The 22,966-nt window shown below is 33.5% G+C and overlaps 2 protein-coding genes across 2 annotated transcripts; one reads left to right on the top strand and one right to left on the bottom strand.

Moving 5' to 3' along the window:
• Nucleotides 1-1,755: 1,755 nt before the first annotated feature.
• Nucleotides 1,756-5,889, top strand: LOC120336802 (uncharacterized). Its single transcript, XM_039404570.2, has 3 exons — nucleotides 1,756-2,594; nucleotides 2,772-3,019; nucleotides 3,651-5,889. Exons 1-3 carry the CDS (start codon nucleotides 1,877-1,879, stop codon nucleotides 3,912-3,914), a joined length of 1,230 nt encoding a protein of 409 aa, XP_039260504.2. The 5' UTR covers nucleotides 1,756-1,876; the 3' UTR covers nucleotides 3,915-5,889.
• Nucleotides 5,890-6,215: 326 nt separating this feature from the next.
• LOC120336781 (alpha-(1,6)-fucosyltransferase-like) lies at nucleotides 6,216-21,840 on the bottom strand. Its single transcript, XM_039404545.2, has 10 exons — nucleotides 21,581-21,840; nucleotides 19,534-19,638; nucleotides 18,903-19,048; nucleotides 16,902-17,121; nucleotides 14,893-15,001; nucleotides 12,546-12,780; nucleotides 11,403-11,649; nucleotides 9,850-10,044; nucleotides 8,871-9,021; nucleotides 6,216-7,828 (listed from the first exon to the last, which is right to left on the bottom strand). Exons 1-10 carry the CDS (start codon nucleotides 21,694-21,696, stop codon nucleotides 7,478-7,480), a joined length of 1,875 nt encoding a protein of 624 aa, XP_039260479.2. The 5' UTR covers nucleotides 21,697-21,840; the 3' UTR covers nucleotides 6,216-7,477.
• Between the last annotated feature and the right edge of the window lie 1,126 nt (nucleotides 21,841-22,966).

Raw genomic sequence — 22,966 nt, 5'->3', positions numbered from 1 at the left:
CTCAGTAGAATTCCACGAGTAAAGGTGTAGGCGCCAGAGATCTACAATTCCATCAATTATGCTAGTTGTGGTTTATAAATTAAAATGTCATAATAAGTCACGTCGGACATTTTAAATGCGAGCCGCCAAAATGTCGGATCAAACAAAAGCCTTTGGTGCAGTAATGTATAACCGAGTTATGAAAGGTTTTGTTTATACATCCTGTCGGTAATTGTCTCTCGAATGTTTTATAATAACTAGTTTCATCGTCAGCCGCTTGCAAAACAAATTTATTTTCTCGCATCATTGTTTACATGGACTGTATAACCTTGATGTTCCTTCATCTTATCGCATTTTTTCACACCTTATCTGTTGCTGGTGCCTCACATCCGACTCGGCTCATCAAACAGAGAAGAGACTATGAGGCGCGAAATGCGACAAACAAACAAGAACCTGAATTAATTGTTCTGCGACAGGTTTTTATTAGATCAATAAGCCGATTCATTATAGGTGTCACAACAAGTTTAAATTAGTTGTAACACGCGGCAAAACAAACATATGCAGTTCAATTTTGTTTGTTTAAGCTTCATCAAAGTATGTTGAAATGTAAACGCTCAAACAATGATTGGCGACAGGCTGTAATGCAAAACGTTAGCTTATCCCTTCGAATAACCAACATTTCATTGGCTTCTTTTAATCACTGCTGCAATACATACTACAAATCTCTATACTTGAAATTTACAAGAATAATAATATACGGCGTCATAGTGACTGCAACGAAGTATTTCATGTTTTATAAACAACTTAAATAGCAGACTACTTGACTAGTGAAGAAAATGGAAAGCCGTAATCGGCTATCATATAATTTGCTATATGAAACAGTAAATAATGATATAGATAGCAGTACTTTATATTAAATTCTCCCATGATCTCTATGAGTCTCCCTGATCACTGGCATCCACCTACTGGTACTGAAACTTTCAAAAGTTCTTTGTTTGTCGTAACCTTTATCTTGATACTCGGTCAGTAGTTTATTTTTCATCAAAATGAAAACACACTTGAGGCAAACAAAAACTAGGGGAAGAACGTGAAAATGGCATATTTCAAACAGAAGGGAGACGCGAAAAACCAATGCCGGTTATCGAGCAGTAATACCCGTTATTACAGTCTAACTTTGATACAGGTTGAATTAGGGCGGATTTTCAGAGCTTTTTCAGTGATATTGCAATATTAACGTTTGGGGAAAATTGATGTTATATGTCAAATCTATAGGGTTTAATAATGCCAAATGAATAAAACTCTAGGTTTCACCTGTACAACCTACGACGATTATTTTAAAAAAAGAGGATTTTCAAACAACTAAAAACAAATTCCGTATAACGACTGGCAACAAAAATGTGGGATCTTATGTTAACTATGCTGAATGGGAAATTAATTAGACAGATCAGAAGTTCAAGAAACCGCAAGATAAGGCAAATATTTTAAGGTTTCAAATTCACGAACTTGAAAGTAGAGTTTTTGATTGAGTTAACTTTTTCGCATTTAATTAATTAATATTATTGTAATTCGTGATATTAAGCAATTTAGTCGCGGCAATGTACTTTGAATAAGTGCCGACATATTACATTTTCATCTCTTTCACTCTTCTATTGTTACATCGCCATATTGTTATTGTTTGCTTTTCACTTGTCTGGCGATAAAGATGCGACGGTACCTGCCGCCAACTCATTAACGTCACTTGAAAATCGTCCCGAATTCGGTATAAAAGAGATAAATAAGCATTCCGTCTTCATTAGTGATACGAAAGCGATAGCGTGAGAAACAGTAAAACTATTTTGATCAGAGCCGTAATATATATCATAAGTTCAATATTGATATATTCTACCAATTAGCCGAAATGCAGTTGAGCTTTTCAATCGATGTTATACTCGGTAACACAACGAGCACAACTCAAAATAAGCAGCAGTCTGAGAATGCAACTCTGCCGGTACAGGATATATCAAACAAAGGGGGATTTACTTGCTCCACGCCTAAAAAGGAAGAATGTATGAGTCCGCGTTCCTACACAATCGAATGGAAACCGCCAACATGTGAGAAATCTCCTGAGTGCAACAAAATGAATCTTCACTCCAAAGTAAATCAAGAAAAGAAAATTTTATCGGATAAAACAAAATCTTTGCTCCAGTCACCACCGAATGCTCACGTCGTACCTTCAAAAGATGCCGATCATTGTCAAGTGGAAGATGATTTTGTATCTAAGATGCACAGTCTCAAAGCGATACAGAAAAACCTATTTGCATCCCGATATTTGCCTTATCCATCGGAGATATTAAAGCATCATCGGGTCCATCATCACCCACATCATTACCCATACCAACTACCATATCTTCACGATGCTAATCTATTGCATTCTCCAGCAATAACTCATGGAATATTACCTTCTCCGTATCATTGTGCGCCCAAGATTTTGGAAGGCCAGTATCCCAAAACAAGTGAAAACCAAATGTCCCAGAGAATGTACACCCATCCATCAACTCCAGGACAAAAAATTTCTTCCTCAGAATCAGACAGTGAAGACAGACGCCAAATAAAGATCACTGCAACTTCTGATTCTGGTAAGTCGAATATGTTAAATTGTGTTTAAAATTTACATTCTTTATTCATTGATAATTTGAAGCGGGCTGGTACTGTTGAGAATCAGGAATTCGTCGTCTGTAAATGAATGTAACTTGCCATAGTATTTATCGTATAACTGAAGTAATCAATCCTTAAAACTGAACTTGCTTTTGCAGATCATTCGACGTCACCTATGTGCTCCCCAAACGACAGAGACCTATCAAGTCAGGAAAATCATTCGGATACAGAAAACAAATCAAAATCTGAAAACTGTTTGACTAAAGTCGAAGGAAAATGCCAAGGGAAATCCAAGCGTGTTGGACGTCGACTTTTCACTGGATTTCAAATTTTGGAGTTGGAAAAAACATTCGCCCTAAAACCTTATCTTAGTCGGATGGAAAGAGCATATATTTCTCAAAAAGTGGTAAGTTATTTGGTATTATTTTATTAGCGGTAATTACCACCAAATACAACTTAATTAATGTTCGAATAACTTGGGCACGTTAACAAGTTTATCGCGACATCCTGCAGTCTCAAGCCGAAACTTTCTAAGCGACAATTATAAAGTTGTAAATTGTCACTAAACATACGATGTCTTTCTCGCTTTGTATTGAAGCACCTTACGCGCCATATTGTCGGCAATTTAGTTTTGTTCTCTCCTTCCATGTTTCATAATGGTGGCGCTTATTAATTAGTTTGTTTTAATAAGATAATGTTATTCCAAGTGCTGTAAGCGCCATGCTTCCATGGATCGTAATTTTATTGGCGTCCGTCTGGTAAAACTGTCGCCAAATTGAGTGCGTTTCACAAAAGAAAAATATTGCTTATAAACTTGAAATAACATGATATGTACAATTAAGGTAAAGATTGTAGGGTAATGATTGAATTAATGTGGGACAAACCACTTATTTTCCTATGTTTTTGCGTTGGTGGCCCGTATGCATTTAACTGAAGGATGCTATAGCAAGAGTGAAGTTATTTGTAGAATTGTAGTTTTTTGTAAAATAAACCTTTATTTATATTTATATATAATTTTTTCTATCATTTTTCTACAGAATCTCACGGAGTGCCAAATCAAAACATGGTTCCAAAACAGAAGAACAAAAGAGAAACGACGTGGAAATGGTTCTGAAGAAGACGAAGTTGTGAAAAAATGTGGATTCTCAATTGCAAGATATTCCAACAAGCCTGTCCATATTCCTGGTTATGGAATCCAACTTGCTCCAACGTACGGGCCACCCGATCAGCATCTTAGGACTGCTATATTCGATTATTTTAAACGCAGAACGTCAACAGACATGATGGCTGCATCACGCTGATCAAATTAATTTTTCTTGTAATACTTTCTGAATTCAAACCTATCTATCGTTTTTTATTATTTATTACTAAGCAATCGAAGTATGGTTAACCATACAGGTAAAAGTAAAGTTTCCATTTTTTTTTTTTTTTTGCCATTTTGCCTTCATTTATTCATATTTTTAACTTTTCGTTGCAATTGCCTATTTCCCGCTTTCTATATAATATTATCATTGCATATTGATACTTTATTCATAACAGTTCATTATTTATTGGAAATAAAATTTAAATTCAATTCAATATACCGTGTAGAAAAATGTTGTATTCGGAAAACAATGCAGTTTCTCGGCCGGACAAGGAAGTTTGTTGCTTACCACAAAATATGACCAATGAAAATGGCCAACTGTATAGTACAATCATGTAACGTTAGAGATTAAATTTGGTATATAAATATATACTTAATGTTACTGTTGTCGTGGGCAAACAGCGTGCCATTCATAGCGAAAACAACGATATGAAATAAAGTGAATAATATTTCAAGTATACATGCATATTGTTTGAGAATCATCCGCCCTACTCCTATCTCCTACATACAATTTGTGGCAAATATAGGCCACAGGGAAGCAAACGGAAATTAACAGTCTATTATTTCATTTGATCATTTAGCCTAATCATTGTATTGGTAATTACGGCGCTGTTTCAGCGAAGTTCCAATGGTTCATTAGCACGAATACCACCTAATCAGTTATTTGGATCCAGTTTCCCCTATGAAAACATTGCTCACATCTGTGAAGGCATTTAATCGCATGATTTCAATCGTAGTTTGGTAGGCTATTTGTGAAACACTGAGTATGTGGACTGAAATTGCACCAAACTCTCAGTGACTCACAGCCGAATGTAATCAAGTTTAAACTTCAATCTCTATCTTTCAATTAATTTAAACTGTCGAACATCTAAGTAGGTTTTATTACATACTACACCGAGAGTATGTTTAATTTGTCGTTGATATAGAGACAAAGTAGATCCTAGGCTAGTGCAATTGATTTTGGCAGAGAATTAACGAAATAATTCAGCGCCAAAGAGGTTTGCATCAATTTCTGGTGTGGTTAAAAATTGGTACATTCCTGCGACCCGGCGCGCTCACTTATAGTTTATTTTTATTCACTGTTGAAAATTACTCCAGACATTTTGAAATTTGTTGCCATTCTAATACGTTTTAAAATTATTGCACAGTTTCATTACAGACATTTTTTCAATACTGACGCTCCGACCAGACTAGACGACGTCAAGTGTAACGTCGCCCGTCGAGTGGTCTCATCAAGACAAACGCTTTTTGGTGATTGTGATTCGTATTATAGCGCCCTGCTCGTTCCGACGGCGTCACTCAAGTATTTCGTTCGCATGTCAGTACATGTAATAGGCGCCATGCATGCCTGACATGAAATGCACCAACTGTATCTAAAATCACACCAAGCATCAATCTCGCCTAAAAAAACTCCAATCACTTTTTGTGTTCTAATTGTGACGTGTGATAATGTATTTATCGGTACGGCGCATTAGAATCAAATGAGCAAGTATTTTTAGACAACTATAATAAATTAAACTTTAATAGAGTAACGCAAAATATACCATCTTGACTGGGTATTCGCAGCAGACAATTACAGAAAGCTTGAAATCCGACGTTTTGAATAAGGCATCTAGAAACTAGTTAAGATGCTAAAAACGGCGCTCCCGAGGTATGTGCACCAAGATGGCACACAACCTGTTTTGATTAAGCTATAAGGCTCAATAAACAAGTTAAGATGACTAAAACATGATGGTATCAAAAGCGACCTCTAATACCAGTTTATAGTCGACATTAGCATGGTCAATGCACACTTTAACACGTACCTCCGTATGCCAGTACCACGACCATCAGTCCGATTAAAAGTTCAAGCCCGGTGGGAAATACTTAAATCATTATAGATGCGATTACTTGGTTTGCGGTGGAAATAATCATGTAACAAGATCAGCAATTTTGGTCGCACAAAACTTATCCCCCCCCCCCCCTAATCCAACCTCCAAATCATGGCAGAGACATTGGTGGTGCACTGGTGCGATGACAAGTGCATTCCTAATGTTTAGCACAACGCGTCATGGTGGAACCGCCATTTTACAAATACTCCTGAAACCCACGAACCCTAAATCCAGGTTTAGTACACACTTGCGCACAAATAGAAAACAAAAAGGCAGGTCGAGTAATATGATCTAAGTGTAAACAATATATATTTCAACCTATTTAAGTACACTAATAATAAGGAACATTGTGTAGTGAGTGATTATGAATTGACTAAAATATAAAAAAAAAGATTTGCCTTGAAGTAGTACAGAAGAAAACAAATTGAATAAGAATGATTTTGAAGTTATTTCGTTAAAAACATGATATCATTCGATATAACAAAACGAATAAAAATTCAGTGCGAAAATTGTGTAAAAAGTGTTGAGAATGTAAAAGAAATAATGGACTATGAAGATTTAAAAAAAATCATTTTATGATTCATGATGAAAAACAAGTACTTTCCACACATAAGGCAGATCTTGCAATACATATTTGCACAAAATGATAAAATAGCAAAGCACGTGAATTTTCCAATTATAAAAACAAATAGTATAAATACAAATATATATAGATACAGATATACACAGTTTCTCAAATTCAAAATTAATTCTGACTTTGAGTCAGGTTAGCAAAGATTCAAGGCAGCATTGCTTTTATAACTACAAATATTTGGAAAATACAAAAAAATGAAAAAATCGGGGTAAAGGATGTTTCAGAAGTTTCAAAATTCACAAATATGTGAGCTAAAGGAAACATTTTATGAATCATCTATCTCTATGATTGCTGATGCTGACTTGGGCTGTGAAGTCGAAGGATCATATTTTCTGATGTCGGAGCTGAAGGAGAAAATAAAGCCAGAATTTCCGGCTGCCAATGTTTGTCCAAGGTCCAAATTTTCGACGAAAAACCCGACAAAAAAAAATTTTGAGTGGGATAAATATTCTCAAAAGACAACTAATAAAAAAAATTTTCATGGTAGAGCCACTTCATTACACTAACCCAATATTATACAGACAATTTTAAGTGGTAACACAAGATGCTTAGATAACCCATATAGCATATTGATCCTGAATTGTCATCCAAGCCAAAATTTGGGTTTGTTGAGTTCGGTGGACTCACTTTCTGTGGTCAAAATTTGCTCGATATATATTTTGGAGCAGGAATAGAAACTTCCCTCAACCGAAACTCGAAGTCAGGGTCAAGTGTAAATGTCCTGAGTGAGTCTTGTATAGAATTTAGTGTCAATTTCCCCAGACATCACTGTTCTCTCTCTGACACTTCATAATTTGCCAGAAGGTTACTTGAATAAGACTATATTAAGTAAAAGCGCAGTACACATATTAAACTTAATTGCTGAGCAGCCCAAGTTAATCCATGTTACTGGAATTACAATTAAATATGAACTTACAAATCTACCAAAAAAAAATCTTGTCAATACAAAAATCTATGACTGCATGCTGCATTACAAAAAATGTGATGTGAGACACATTAGTTAGTACCTTTTGTTCGATTGAAAAATCCTATACTTGCTTCATCGTACGTTGGAAACTTAGATTTAGTTATAACTTCAACTACTTTATAAGATGGATACAATCCTACTGCATTAGTTCTTCGATTTACACCTTTAGAGAAACCATCCCAATGATTACCAGCCACACCAACAAAATCACCTGCATGCAATGAAATTTCATCGGAGCCAGGTTTGGCGTCATGGTCATAAATAACTTTTTGTGAATGTGCTCCTTGGCCACCGAAATAAAACACATCGTCCAAAGAATGAGCATATGAAGCGGCATCAGGATGTAACGTCTGCATCAATTCATAAGCTACTCTAGAAACCTGTACAATAGATAGAAACATAGTGAGATATTGGAGATTATAAACTCACAAAGTATGGGACCGAGGATAGAGTACCCCACTACTAAAAGATGAGGGAGATAGCAATATCCCTTATTTTCATATTTATCCAGGGAGAGGAAAAGTCGATAGGATGACTTAATCATATGGCAAACCACCGCCTCTCCTCCAGGTACAATTTCATGCCATATTGCCATGTATGGGTGTTAACTTGTGTTCTCATTTACATTTTGTCCAGGTGATTGTCATCCTGGGATACCTGTGTTTTGATTCTATTTCCCACTTTAACTAACCAATGATAGCCCAGCATGGTGGTATGGCATTGTGGGTAAAACCACTGAAGCATGCTTCCTGGGTATAAATACTGCCATGCTGGTCTCCAGAGGTCATTCAGTACTTTGGTATAGCAGAGACAACATGTGTCTTATGTCTGACTTTATATTCTGTTATTTGTGGTGACAATTGAACTGTTTATGTTAATTATTGCTTATGTTCAATAAAACAATAATTTACACCGATAAAAAAGGGGAATAATTAACTGGTCATAAGTTTCAGATGCATGGGCATGATCCAGGACTTCCTACTTGTTTCACATCTGCACTTTGAGCAAGGCACAAGACAAGCATCTTACATGAAAGGTCTACTATTGGTTGAAGATAAAAAAAGGAAACAATGTTCAAATATACGAACATGAGGTCGAATATTGCATCCACAATTGCAATAACTGTTGAATGAATTGTAGAGAATGTCATATGATGGTATGCTGAATGTCATATGAAAATGTGCCCGTAATTATGATAATATCAGTAAAGTTTAGGGTGAAATATCGGGCTCAGAGAGGAGAGAAGCCTTCTTGTGACTCCTTCCACCTCCAAGTACTGAGAATATTCAAATTGAAGGTCTAATAATTGGTACCTTGAAACGACGACAATCCAGCAAAACCATTTATAGGTCCACCTCATGTACAATAAGAAATTTTCAAACTCATATTATTGATAAAATGAAATAGAAAAATCAGATTTACCTGAGAAGAAAAAGTTCCCACAATGTAATCGCACTTTGATAAAAGAATAATATCAGTTAAAACACCAACAAGACCAGTTTTAGAATATCTTAATGATGTTCCTGCATTCTTAGAAATCTCAGTATCCCCGAGAAACTTGAAATCAGGATATCTAAAAAACATGAAGATTATAGAATTATTAACAATAACAGACTCGATCTTAGCTACCGTTCCCTTGAACCTGAACTTTTGCAGGAAAGTAATGATCAAATGTAGCCATTTAACAAAAGAATGCCCTCTCATTACAAAATGACCATCTGGTCTGGCATTACTTTTTGAGAAGTGGGGGTAAATTCTACTAACAGGTGACAAGACATTAAGGATGGAGAAGACATTAAGGTTTGAGAAGCCTTCCCTTATTTTCTTAAAGCTATTAAAGTAGAGGTCAATTATTTTTTCGTTGAGACCACTAGTAAAAAGTATAAACTACCTGTCGAGTTATTTTGTCATCTGCCACTAAACAGCACCCAAAACTTACTCAAGATTTTTGGAAATCTACTCAAGACTTAAGTTTAATATTGGTAATTAATTTATTAAGGGACTCTGACACAAAATGGTAGGTACTCCCATAGTATGTGTACCAGGTTAGGGTTGGGCCATAATTTTATTCCAATTTTAGTTCTATAACAAGTTCGGGGACTGTCTGTGTTAGCCAAGTAAATATACTCTCTGCCCATAGGCTTGCTTCAGTCTGTTTACACAACTTGAAGTAAAGTAAGCGAACAAAATTAGTTACCTTCATATTGATACACATACTTCTGGAGCGCCCACAAAATGAGTATTAAATTGTGCGAGAGTAATAAAATTACTTCATACTTCATTAATTCATGTTTGACTAAAGATTAAACTCAAATTGCATCCTATTCAATATTCTACCCAAAACGAAAGAATTAATATAGGTATCATAAAACACAAATAAGAGTGTCAAAACATGACTTACAGCCTTCTTGCTTCCTCAAGAACGTTAGTATCATCAGAGGCAACATAGACCAGTTTATTATCAAGTGGTGGTTTTTGTTGTCTCTGTCGTTTCATATTTATTTTTTCATACCAGTCAACAACATGTGTCATATACTCAGCGACAGAATGAAACGCAGCCTCTGATCCTACTTTATCTGTCCGTCGTATATGAATTCTGAATTAATAAATGGATAGAGTTTTTCATACTCTGTGAGAGAAAAAAGTTGATAAGATGGCTTAACCATATGGGAAAGTCTCTCGTCGGGTATGGAAATACTGAACCAGTTATTTGTTTCTGACCATAGGGACTTGATAGTAGAGGAAGCTGTAATTGAACAGCTGTGGTTGAGAGGAGTCCAGTAACCCTTTGGCAAATATTTATCCCCACAGGATTCAAACTAACTAACTTACGCAGGGAAGCCAGAGGTGAAGTGGCAAGAGATTTACTCAAATGAGTACAATGCATGAAACGTCTACCCTATCTTTATGATACATAGTCAAAATGTTGTAATTGCATTATAAGCAGATGCAAGTACCAAACCATGATGTTTTTTGAATTTGCTATAAATACGAGCTAATCATAGGATAGGATTTTAATATTTATCCGGAGAAGGAAAAAAGATCAATGATGAAGGTAAAACAATCATATGTAAACGCTTGATTTATTGCTCGCTTCGCTCTTATGCTTGAAAGAGGTTAGTGAAGATAACCTTAATTAGTCAGCTGTTGTATGAAACACACTGTGACAGCAATGGGTAAAATATGATAAGTAAACCAAATGTCTGATGGAATGGAATAAACTAATTTAAAATATTGATTAAAAATAATCACTTGATTATTGAATATTCTTGTTTAATTGAATCAATAATTTTAATTAAAATCCCAAACATAAATAAAAATTATTGCGTCAGTAAAACTTTGCTTCCTATCATTGCCATATGGATGGAAATGAAATTACGGTAATTAAACAGTACATACGCCAACAACAAATGGAATTTGCTTTGTATTGTATCGGCTGTCGAGTTTCGAATGTTAAGCGGAAAAAACAAAATCACTTCTTCTCAGCAATGTGATAGAAATGCATTTTGAAAAGGAATTTGGAGGATTCTTGCGAGCAATGTTTGCCACTGAATACTACTACGGCATGCCATATTAGAGGTATATAAAATAAATTATATTAGCTCTGTCTGAAAGTATTTCATTGCCTAATATTCAGATTTTGAATTTTTTCAAAAAACTGTGGGCTTGGCCACTTTAATTCGCAACCCTGGGACAATGTTCGACAACTTTCCAGAGCTTCTCCCTGGTTCCACACTGGGTGGCGTGAATAATGTGTAACACATAACTTGTAATATATGAATGTACCTCCTCCATTTCACTTTAAAATCAATTTAAGAGAAGTATATTTAGTGAGATGCAATATATTTCAATTCCAATATTCCAATATTCTAATTCAATCAATGAACCTGGCGAGTAAAAAAAATAATAAGTAATAAAATAGTGAATCAAATTTGAGACATACTGCTAACTTACCCTACAATAGGATGACTGAATCCGATTGCTTTTTCAAACTCTGCTATGGACTTTTCTAGCCATTGTTGAGGTCTCATAAGATAAGAAACAACTTGACCTAACCACCAGACAGCAGGATCACCATGAAATTGCACCAATTTAGAATAAAGATCTTCTGGTACATTAAGAGGTAAATATGGAGGTCTTCTCATCATTCCATCAACAATTGGCAAAGTCAAATCTTTCACATTTTTTGATTGTTCTTCACCTGTATAAATTACCTACAGTGATTAACATGTAAATACCAGAGCAGCAGAAAATTGTGTATTAAACTACAAGCAAGTCCTTTCTCTGTGTTTACTTCCTATTTCGAATCCATATATATAAGTGTTACTAGTGATAAATGAGACGTATGACGTATGTCCTTTGTTTCTGAAATGAAACCTTGTTTTGTCTCAACGTTTTAACAAAAGCTAACAAATATACTTTCTATTTTGAAAAAAATTGTTATCAGTAATTAATAGTTTCTTCAACTGCTCAAATACTCAAAAATAGAATAAAAACAAAAAAACTTCACTTTCGTAAAAATGAAAATGCTAATTACCTTAGCCCAACCTATCACTGTCACCATAGTTAAGTTTTGATTGTTGCGGCAATGAATATTGGGCCACAGAAACATATTCAGGTGAGCCATAAACCAATTGGAAATTACTAAGTTCATAAAAAATTTATTTTCATTTGAATCACTATAGTTCAATTTTAATTATCGTGGCAATGGATGATGCTGTTTTTTTGCCAATGAGTCGTTATTTATTAACATGAAAATGTTTATTTTTTGTTTTCTTTGTAGTTTTTCCCTTTTTTGTGAAACTGCCCATCAAACTGATATGGGGCCACCTACAAAACGGACACTGACATCTAGTAATCCAAGCAAGGTATCCTAGGAGGTATCAGATTTGAACCCTAGATGTTTAGCCAACAGCCAACATAGCGAGTATAAGGTTTACTTTATACGATGGGCCATGGTGCCCACTATGAGTATTTTACGACCAATAATTGTAAATAATGTTGAACCAAACAATCAGTAATTGTACAAATTTAAATTATATTTTCTTTAAAAATTCCGTATCACTTGTTCATATCAAAGTTCAGAGAATCACCAACCATTCCACAAAGTAGGATTCCCAGATGCTCGAGTGCATGTTTCGCTGAGAGGTTTAAACACAGATTCCCAGCCTTCATGTGAATATCTCCAGTTTTTGGAATCCAAAACAAAAGTACGTTGAGTTCCGATTGCAACGAGAAAGCAATAAGTAACATGGTGTAATTGACAGCCAAAACCACAGCCTTTGTTTAAATTACAGACTAGTTTTTTTGCTGCGTCACAGTTTTTTGGATTCTGAAATATATACATTTATTACAATTACAAAGATGCATAGGAGTATCATGAGTGAGATAAAATTGTACTAAAGAGAGACAAATACAAGGAATAACGCTTCAAACAACATTAAAACATATTCTAAATTAAACTAGTAACAAGATACTGGGATTGAATTTTACTGGCAACATCACCGTTATGAAATGTAATGATCAGTATGCTGCTGTAAAAACAAAAAATAGTAGAAAAACCCAAGATGTAGAAATCTAAACACGCAGAAGTGGAAAACCTTCGACAATTTTCGCTTTTTGGCTGCCAAAACTTGCATATTGCTTTTCTAAAACAACTTCTTTTTATAATATTACAAAACTGTGTGATACATGAAGTAATGTTTGCATGAATCTATAGAAAGTAGTATACAATTGCGATGCCAAGTACCAGTAGTGTAGTTATTTTAGAATTTCATACGCCAAAGATAGAGAAGATTTTGCATATCCACGAATGTTCATGCTAACATGGACTACTGTATTATTGCTTTGTCAGAAAAAAGTTCCCAACAAGCGGAGAGCATGCAAGATGGGGTTAAATTGAGAAAATAGTCTCCATAACTCATATATATCAATTAACAAATTAGTCCCAAAAAATATAATCCAGATATGTTTCAGAAAGCCAAAGAGAAAATTTTAAAGATTAATTTTTTTATGAGTATCATTAGAGTAAAATACAATTCAATTTAGCACAAACAGATTAGCATGTTAGATTTTCCAACTACAAGCACGCTTTTGCATATTACCATTTAAACATTTCAATACATCTACACAAACAGCAAGGATTCTCTACATCACTGATCTAGAATTGTAGATTGCCTATTTCAAGACAAAAATTCATGGTGATTTTCTATAGCAGAAAGAAGCATAGGTAAACAGAGTTGGAATTTGAAAACCTCCTCCATACAGGGCTATTGGGCTGCTGCATATACAGCGTGTTTAGATTTTCAAATCAATATATTTTTTGCACAGAAGTAATATTGAGTGGCATACTGGCATTCATAGCAGTTTGTAATTTGCTAAACAAAGTGTTCCTAGTCCATGAGCCTGAAACAACTGCTTAACTATTTCCATACTAGATGTGGACAGGTAACCAGACCAGAGAAAGTGGTTCGCAGTGTGATTAAACAGTCTTATTTCTTACATATGATGCATATGAAAATCTCATCCCACTTTCATGAATACGAAAGGGAAGTCTGGTATCATTATTTTCGACTACAGTGATACCTCAGTAGTCAGTAGTCAAAAGACTTGTAACTCGAACGTTTGTTGTTAAGAAATTTTTGCGATTCACTGCTTTTTCTTTCCGTTTTGATATTGATAATGACTCCAATGAAAAGGGAAGAGGTGAGAACAACTATCGAGTTGCAAAAAAAAATTATTGCAAAATATGAGAATGGTGTTTCGAGTCTCTAAACTCGCCTTCAGTAAGGCACGGCGAAGTCCATTTCGACATTTTGAAAGATAATTAAATGATGAAGCAAATTTTGCGCAGGTGACAGCAATTATTGTTGTTTGGTACTTGTTTTATTAATATTTTGGAATTTATAGAACATATTTAAATAATTACCATTGTTTCTTATGGCAAAAAGCTCCGATACTCTAACACCAATCCTGAACGCATTTTTTTTGACTATTGAAGTATCACTGTACTGTATATGGGAATAGATAGATTTATAGCAAACGCTTGATCTATAAATTACAGTGAATATTTGAGGGCCCCTGGGAGGAAATAGATATAATGCCATATCAAGTTACTTGCGATTGAAGGATATTTGCAATAAGCAAATGCTCACACTTGAAGCATCATATTACAAACAAAATATTTGTATTTTTTATTAAGTTTTGATTTCTTTTACTTTTCTATTCTTGCTTTAGTTTCTCTATTTGACTCTAGCAAACTAAATGAAGTGATTGGTTTATACTCTATTTGGAAGGTATCTTGATTGTTTTACTTCCAAAAGCATTCAAAGCATAACTATATCAACAAAGTTTAGCAAATGAAATGTACTATGAATATCTGTGATTAGATATATTTTATCCTCGTTCCAAACTTGTAAATGCCTTTTATCATGATTCATCTAACCTGTAAATAATGAAATCTTCTTTGCACCAACTCTCCGAGCTTTTGCATCTCTCTTTCTCTCACTTCTTTCTGCAAATCTTGCAATAATTCAACTTCAACAAGTGCAGCACTGTGGTGATGAAAACAACATCAATAATTTAATTGCTGTTAGACATGATGACATACACCAGGGGTTGACAAACCTTTTTCACACCGCAGAGACCAAGTTCAATCCCATTATCATAATCAGAATTGCAACCAAGCATTCCAAAAAAAAACTGTTTTAAGATAACTCGTAAAAACAATGGTAGACTTTAACCTATTGATTATAACAATTTAAATGTCATTCAAAAAATTGCTGGAATTGATTTTAAAGTTACGGTAATATTTGGAAAATTGTCAAATAAAATTGGACAAAAAATCAATCACCTTTCGCAATATTCGACAATGTAATATTTCACGATTATAATTAATACTTGATTAATATTGATAATTAGCATAATCTAGCATGGTATCTGTTAATAAATTAAAAAGCCATAATATTGCAGTCACCATAGAATGGCAATAAATACCTCAAAAAGAATTATTATATATACACAGTCCAAATAAATTTGACTATTACTTATAAGTATAATCAAACAGTAGTTGAGTCAATAGCATATGTTAAGGAAATTCAATTTGCATAATAATCATAAAATTGACAGCAGGCAGATTGTTAGGAAAACAAAAAGCTTGAAAGATTGCAAACAAATTCTACGCCTACTCCTTATTAAGGTTAAAATGGCAGAATCTCACTTCACATCATGCATTATGGGTAAATTCACATTAGAACAGAAATTCTGTCGATCCTGAATATGATTGTTGTAGTCAGAATATAGACAAAGGAGATGTTGCTATACTATGCCATGCAACTCTTCTTAGTCACACGATAGAGATATGGCGTGAATCGGAAACTCTAATGATGATATACTAATAATGCTTCCTGCTCCACATATATTTATGAGGTCGAAAACTGATTTTTCAAATAAGGATCAAAAAATTTTCAAAAGATCTCATCAAACTTCAATTTTCTGTAAAAATTTCAAATGCTTAATATCTGTACAATACCCCGATTTTCATCTTCAAAATGTCTAAAAAACTATGACTAATAAAAGACTTGTTTTTATTTATTTAACTATGAAAAATGCATTTTATGAAAGTTATTTGACTTCATCATTGATGTCATTTTGTGAAATTGTGTCAGTCAATCAAATTTTGCATATTTTAGTTAAAGCCATAATAGTCGCAGTGACTTGCAGATAACTGAACTGGTATGTACAATTAAGGCATAAAAAGTGGAAACGACTGTTGCTTGCTACAAATCTATTAAGTTATCTATAAAAATTCAACAATGTTTGGTGAAAGCCTTTAAAAAGCAAATTGGTTTTGTACAAAAAACCATCCTAATTGAGTTAGCACTCTTCCTGGCTAACTTCCATTAAATCTCATTTTCCACTGCCCTATTTTAAAATACAGATCAATGACAAATGTTCTTAAGCTAAAACCATTTTTCCAAGCTTTAAAAATAGTTGAAACTTGAAAGCATTCAAGTTGATCTAGATCAGGAGTGGGCAAATTACATTTACGGCCCTCTGAAATGTTTCATCCGGCCCACTTGTGTCTGCTGAACTACGATTTTCGTTGAAAATATCGATGAAAATAACGTCATAATGACCCTGATTGTTACATTGTGCTTCTTGTTATTATATAAACTTTAACCTATAGCTATTTGACTAGATGTTGTAAATAAAGTGTTTTCTATCCATTTTGAGGCTCCGCCCCAGTAACCAATTGTATTATCTGTAACTGGCCCACTCAGAAAAGTACCTAATTGCCCATCCCTGATCTAGATAGCCTCACACTGACATTTTTGCATTGGGAAAAGTCAATATTAGAATATTCTGGAATAAGTGAAAATTGACTTCAGATATATAATTAATTACTGTGATTATGAAAAATATGAAAAGAACAAATAAAATACAAAATTTTACCTTTTTCGTGATCTAATATCGTTGATGACTTCAGAAATTTGATTGGATCTTTCTTCTGACAAAGATTTGTCATTTTTCAAATTATTTAAACTTGATTGAATAAAATACCAAAGTTCTGTGATCTGATTAAAAGTGGAACGTGTCAAAGAGTCAATCGAATTCTTTTCATCATTTGCGTCAGATTTTTGCTCTATTCGCTCAGGCAATGACTTTGTATTTGCTACAAATAAAAAAAACATAAATAAAGACCGATGAATATTTGGTTGTATTATTAAACCTAATATTACGAGAAGTCGAAAAAGATGAGATTGTGAAATTTCAACTAGTCTAAAAATACATACAAAGCACTCCCAAATGAAAATTATTTTAACCAAACCTTTATTTTATTTTTAATCTTTTGTTTTTTACTGGTGCAGTAAGCCAAACTATTTTTCCATTTATCCACATCATTATCCTTTGTTCTTAACTCAAGCGCTTATCCCTCTCAACTATTCCATTCACGCTAATCTCTATCTTTTGTTTCTTACTGATACGGTACGCCAAAATATTGAACTAAATTTACAACAAATTTTCTATTTTCCACTTGATCTATGATTCATGAGATACCGTATAATCAATAGAAATTGAATTTGAGACATTTCACCATTAAAGATTATGTTTATGCATAATTTAAAATTTGCCATATAAAGTAAAGGAAAACTAATGGGAGCTTATATCCTATATCACTTAAAGTCACACCTTGAATATATAAACCAACATGTGCCATTGCAAGATCACAAAATAGATAGGTGGATTGTCATGTTTTAATGAAGTCTGATCAGCGGTGTGAAAAGGAATCGAAATTTTGAGCAATTTAAGTCTAAAAGTATGACCAAATAAGCTTAATTTCTGAAATTGTAAACTAGAAAACAAATCCAAAGTTCCCAACAATATCCATATTCGAAAATATAATTTCATAATGTATTTGGAATGGTAGATTGTTTGGTTTCGGCCATCCCTGAGTCCTGAGCTTGTATGTTGGAAGGAGAATCCTCTATCATAAATTGATTGAAATGTTCTGAATTGGTATATTTTGTTAAGAAAAAATTTACTCAAACAACCGTGAAACTATTTTTCGTTAAGTTGTTGTTGCAAATATTGCGATTTTTGCCAAATTGGGTCTTAGTTGACAAAGTAATTTGCATAAATTGCCAAATACTGGTAGGGATCGATTTTCATGATGAATAAAAGTTGAAAATAAATGCTATTTTAGTTTTCTACTGTTATCAGATGTTAAAAATGCTTGTTTTTGAAACAACAGATATGGCACAGAAATCATAAAATATTCCATTCAAGAATTATTATATTAAAAAATTAATAATATTCGATTCATTTCGGAAATCATTGCTTTTGACTCCCTAGCTAGAGCATATGTTTCACATTGATACAAAATCTCTGTTCTTATGCTTTTAATATTATTGCATTACATATATTGTATGGAACTTTTAAATACAACACCAACGCTTTTCATTTTATAGGAAACGGATACGACAGGTATCCTGAAAATTAACCGCACGCATTAAATTTTCAATAGTTATATAAGATATATAGGTAGGTATGTTTCACACTTTAGCTATAAAATGCAGCATAATAGCTACAAGCTGATTTTGAAAGAAACAAAATTTCAATTTCTCAAAAATAAATGGGGCCTTGGGCTAAATGAAGCAGGCTTTCATCTTTAACAAAGAAAAATCTCAACCTAACTACGTTTGAGTCCAATGCTCATCATGGGTGTAACAAATAGGGTAGACTATATTAAATATGACAAACATAAGATTTCCAAAATTGTAGTTTCACCATGTATCAGTGGATGGCTCATCAGAAAAGCAAAACACCTAATAAAATATCCACTGTTAAATGAGTTGAGATAATCATACGTGACCATATAAAATTCACATGTAATAACAATTCTTAAATACTGAGACCAAAGGAAGATCAGTAATACATTAGGCAATAGCATACCATTTTTCAAGTGTACAGCTTTGATTTCAGTGGACAATTCTTGGTTCTTCTTATTACAAGCAATAAGTTGCGACTGGACAACTCCTAATAAATCATTTCCCTCTTCTTCAGAGTTTGGTTGACTAAGTTTTCTCATTTCAATGACTCTGAAATAGAGAATGTTGATCAGGAAGGAGAAATGAATGTTTGCGCAAAGCTTTTCAAAAATAGAATAGATTGTACTAAACAATTTATTATGGAATGATCACACAATCATACTATACGCATATATACATGTAATGTTTCGTCTGACTGAAGCCAGACATCCTCAGACAGATAATATACTTACATTAGCCTATACATTTGATTTTGTGCATTTTCAACATGGATACAAAACATTTGTGATTTTTTTATTCATGCATTCATGCAATGGAACCAACCAGTCACGCAATGGAAACAAATTATCAAATTAAAGTTAGTGAAATGTCCGTTATCTGAACTATAAAATAAAATGAAATAACAGTCAGGATAGGCTAGGAATTGAATGAAATGATATTATGTTTATTCTACCAAGCTCAGATCGCTTAAATAAAATACGTGTATGAAAAATGAAGCTGCCAAAAAAAAAAAATACAATATATAAAAATCCAACCTCATTTTTTCAGCAATTTCTTTCAACTGTATATTTTGTTTTTCAAGTTCTTCCATAACTTCAAACGATTCAACAGCATTAGGTGAATCTTTGATTGCAGTTGTTCTGAAAACATATCATTGCAAACAAAATAAGTAACATACAATAAATCACTATGGTAATTGGTAAATAATGACAGTTACTTGACATAGAAAAACTGTTCACTCTTTTACTCCGAACAAGGCTTGTATAAGCAACCAATGATACGTAATAGGTACCGATACTATTTTTTGAAGGGACAAGAATCTTTCCAATTTGTTCACCCAATTTATTACACTTTGGGTGAGATAATGGACATGGAATTTGACCTGCAATAGGGTTAAAGCCAACATTCTAACCCCAGGTCGAACAATTTAGCTGAGAAATAAACTTTCAAGAATGCACACAAATTGCTTCCTGAATCATCAATTAGATTCGCATTAGCCAACTGACATTGGCCTTATACTTGGTTCTGTTTACCAATCTTGTAATTTTTCAATTACATATGTAATGAACAAGGATTCTCTTATATCTATCTTAGCTCATTTGAAGACAGGACCGGTCTGTTCATATCAATTTAATGAGGTTATTTAAACATTGTATTTAAATTCATGAATTTAAGTATCATATTGCAATATCTGATATTGTAGCTTAGTAATATATGAATTTTCACATTTGCATTACTGTTTTTCAAGATCTTTTGTTTAAAAAAACAGCAACATTTGCAATAATAACCCAAAGAAATAGTGTCTTGGTTGTTTGAGTAAATTTTTTCTCATCAAAATCGACACCAAACACAGCTAGGCTTTGAATTGAAATTTGCATTTTTATTGAAGTCCCACCTAATGCCAATTAAATTGATGTCAAATTTTACTATTTTTCAATTGAAGTATCTCTGCAAGTAAGTGGGCAATATTTCATAACCAAATTTGAAGATTGTTGTGAAATGAGTTGTCAATTCAGGTGAAAGACCAGACAAAGTAAAATAATAATGCTGTTATATCAAGATATACAAGACTTGAATGAGTAATTTTCTAAGAATATACATTATTCATGTGAATTTTAAAAACCATTACTAAAATAAATTGTAGAAGCAGTCAACCAAAAGATTAATGTTTATAATTCACAGCTTTATTGATATGTTTCAGTAACCTAATCAATATATTTTTTGACATAATTAGAATTTCTTGTAAAAATGTCTGCACTATTGATTTGTTATTTTTTTTGTCATGTTTTTTGCTCAATATTTAATAAAAACTCAAATAGGTTCATTAATGTCAATTGAATGTGATCCCAGAATTAGTATATTTGGAAATTTTCTGTTTTAGCTATTTTTTGACATAAGCTGGGAAAAGTTCAGAATAACAAGAAAAAATGAGAATATTTATTTTGTCCTGACCTTTGATCAGACAATTTTTAATGTTGTCCAATATCGACCACATTCTTGTGAAAACAATATTATATTAAAACTTGATCAAAATCTCAAAATCAAACCGTACTCTTTATCTCTTACGATTCCGCTTTTGCAAACCAGTTCTTAGCAATCCTTTTAGTAATCTTTTCCCTTTTTTAATCAGTTTAAATTTTTTTCTATTCAATTCATACATCATATTTTTTGTATTCATTTATGTTTCAGATGTTTCTTTTGGTTACGAAGCAAATATAGTAGCTCAAAATTGCATGATACACATGCATTGATCATTGACATAACTAGGGCTACGGAGTCAAGTATCGTATTCGCAGCTCTGTAAGTAGAAATCAAAATTCCAGCTGGAGACTAAAATAGCATTAGGACGACTAAACCTTTTTCAATAAACAAAAAATAAGTGCAATGTCAATCAACCAGGAATTGGGAGTTGTTTTCAAAATGGTTACGAAGTAGGTGTAAATGTTTTAGAGTTTACAGCGCTGGACATACTCATATCTTCCAAAAATAATCATCTTCAGAAACCTTCAATTTATAAAAAACAAACAAATACTATTTACTGTATTATGTTGAAAATATATGAAAAAGTTAGATCATATTTACCCAGTTCCAACACGGAGTACATACATGGTGGCAAACATCCAAATCACGACAGTGGACAGAAAGAAAACTCTATACATTGAAGGAGAGGCCATCATTGCACATTGAACTAGAAGCATTGGAATAATCAAAAACTCTTTCTGTGCAGTTTCATATTCTGATATTATTGGACTGGCAAACTTTTCAGTTCATATTTCTATATTCGAATATCCGAGCAACACCACACTGGCGTTTCAACTACGATACTAGAATGAAATGAAGTAACATAATTTGTAAATCATATGCAGATACTGACATATATTAGTATATAATCCAAAACTGTCCATTCAGATACTTTTCTCATTAGACACAGTTTAAGGATGTTAAGATGTAATGCTAAGTGCACCACTATCAGACTAGGATAGGATAGGATTCACATATTTATCCCGTCTATTTACATATCTATTACATTTTATTTACTACAGACATAGATTGGATTTTCATATTTCTCCCAGGGGAGAGGAAAACCAATAAGACTTCTTAATCATACTGTCATATGGCAAACAACAGCATCCCGTGCAGTTACAGTCCATGATAGGTAGGAATAGTTTAGGTAACAGATGCTTCTGTGCTTGGACTTGATGGTGGAGGAAGCTTGCTTGTTAATTTCCCCCGCTGGATTCAATTAAGTTTTTTTTTTCTCTCTCTTGATTCTGTAATCAGTTTTATTTACTTTGTTTTCATCAGTTACAGAGTTATGCTATCACAGTATCATCTTTAATGCTGATTATGGAGTCGAAATGGACTTTTAGTTATATACAGTACGGTAACCTCTAACCTGTACAAACGGGCCTGATTATACTGAACACCTTCCTCTGAGTCTTGATCGCTTTTATTTCGGTACCGGTACCTACGTATTCATTTCCTAATTTGCACTGCAGCACAGACACATGTCTGCATGTACCAGGGGTATAGATAGATAGATAGATAGATTTTATTTTGAAAACTCCATAATACATACAAAATATAAATGGAGAATTCTGGAGAACGAGCAAAACCTTCAAAAAAGTTTAAAACATGAAAAATATCAAGTGCCCGCCCACCAGCACACACACACAAAAAAAAAAAATGACAAAAAACACAAACCTAGTTAAACAAGGGTTGGGCCAGAAATAAAGAAACAAAAGATACGCGAATGTATTGAACCTTCGGGCTGTTTTACTTTTGAAGCACTCAAGCTACAGTAATAATAATTTATACAATCCTATACGGAATATCTGCATATATATGCCAAATTTAAATGTCTTGAAAAGATTGTTAAATCGGTTGCAACATTAATATCGAATTTCCACGCACAACCATCATTCCAACAGGTGCAGTATTTTCTGAGCTCTGTTCTATCATCCACAA

The sequence above is a fragment of the Styela clava genome, chromosome 2, assembly GCF_964204865.1.
Source record: "Styela clava chromosome 2, kaStyClav1.hap1.2, whole genome shotgun sequence".
Lineage (NCBI taxonomy): Eukaryota > Metazoa > Chordata > Ascidiacea > Stolidobranchia > Styelidae > Styela > Styela clava.
The sequence above is the reverse complement of the archived record's forward strand: the minus strand, read 5'-3'. Positions and strand labels throughout refer to the sequence as shown.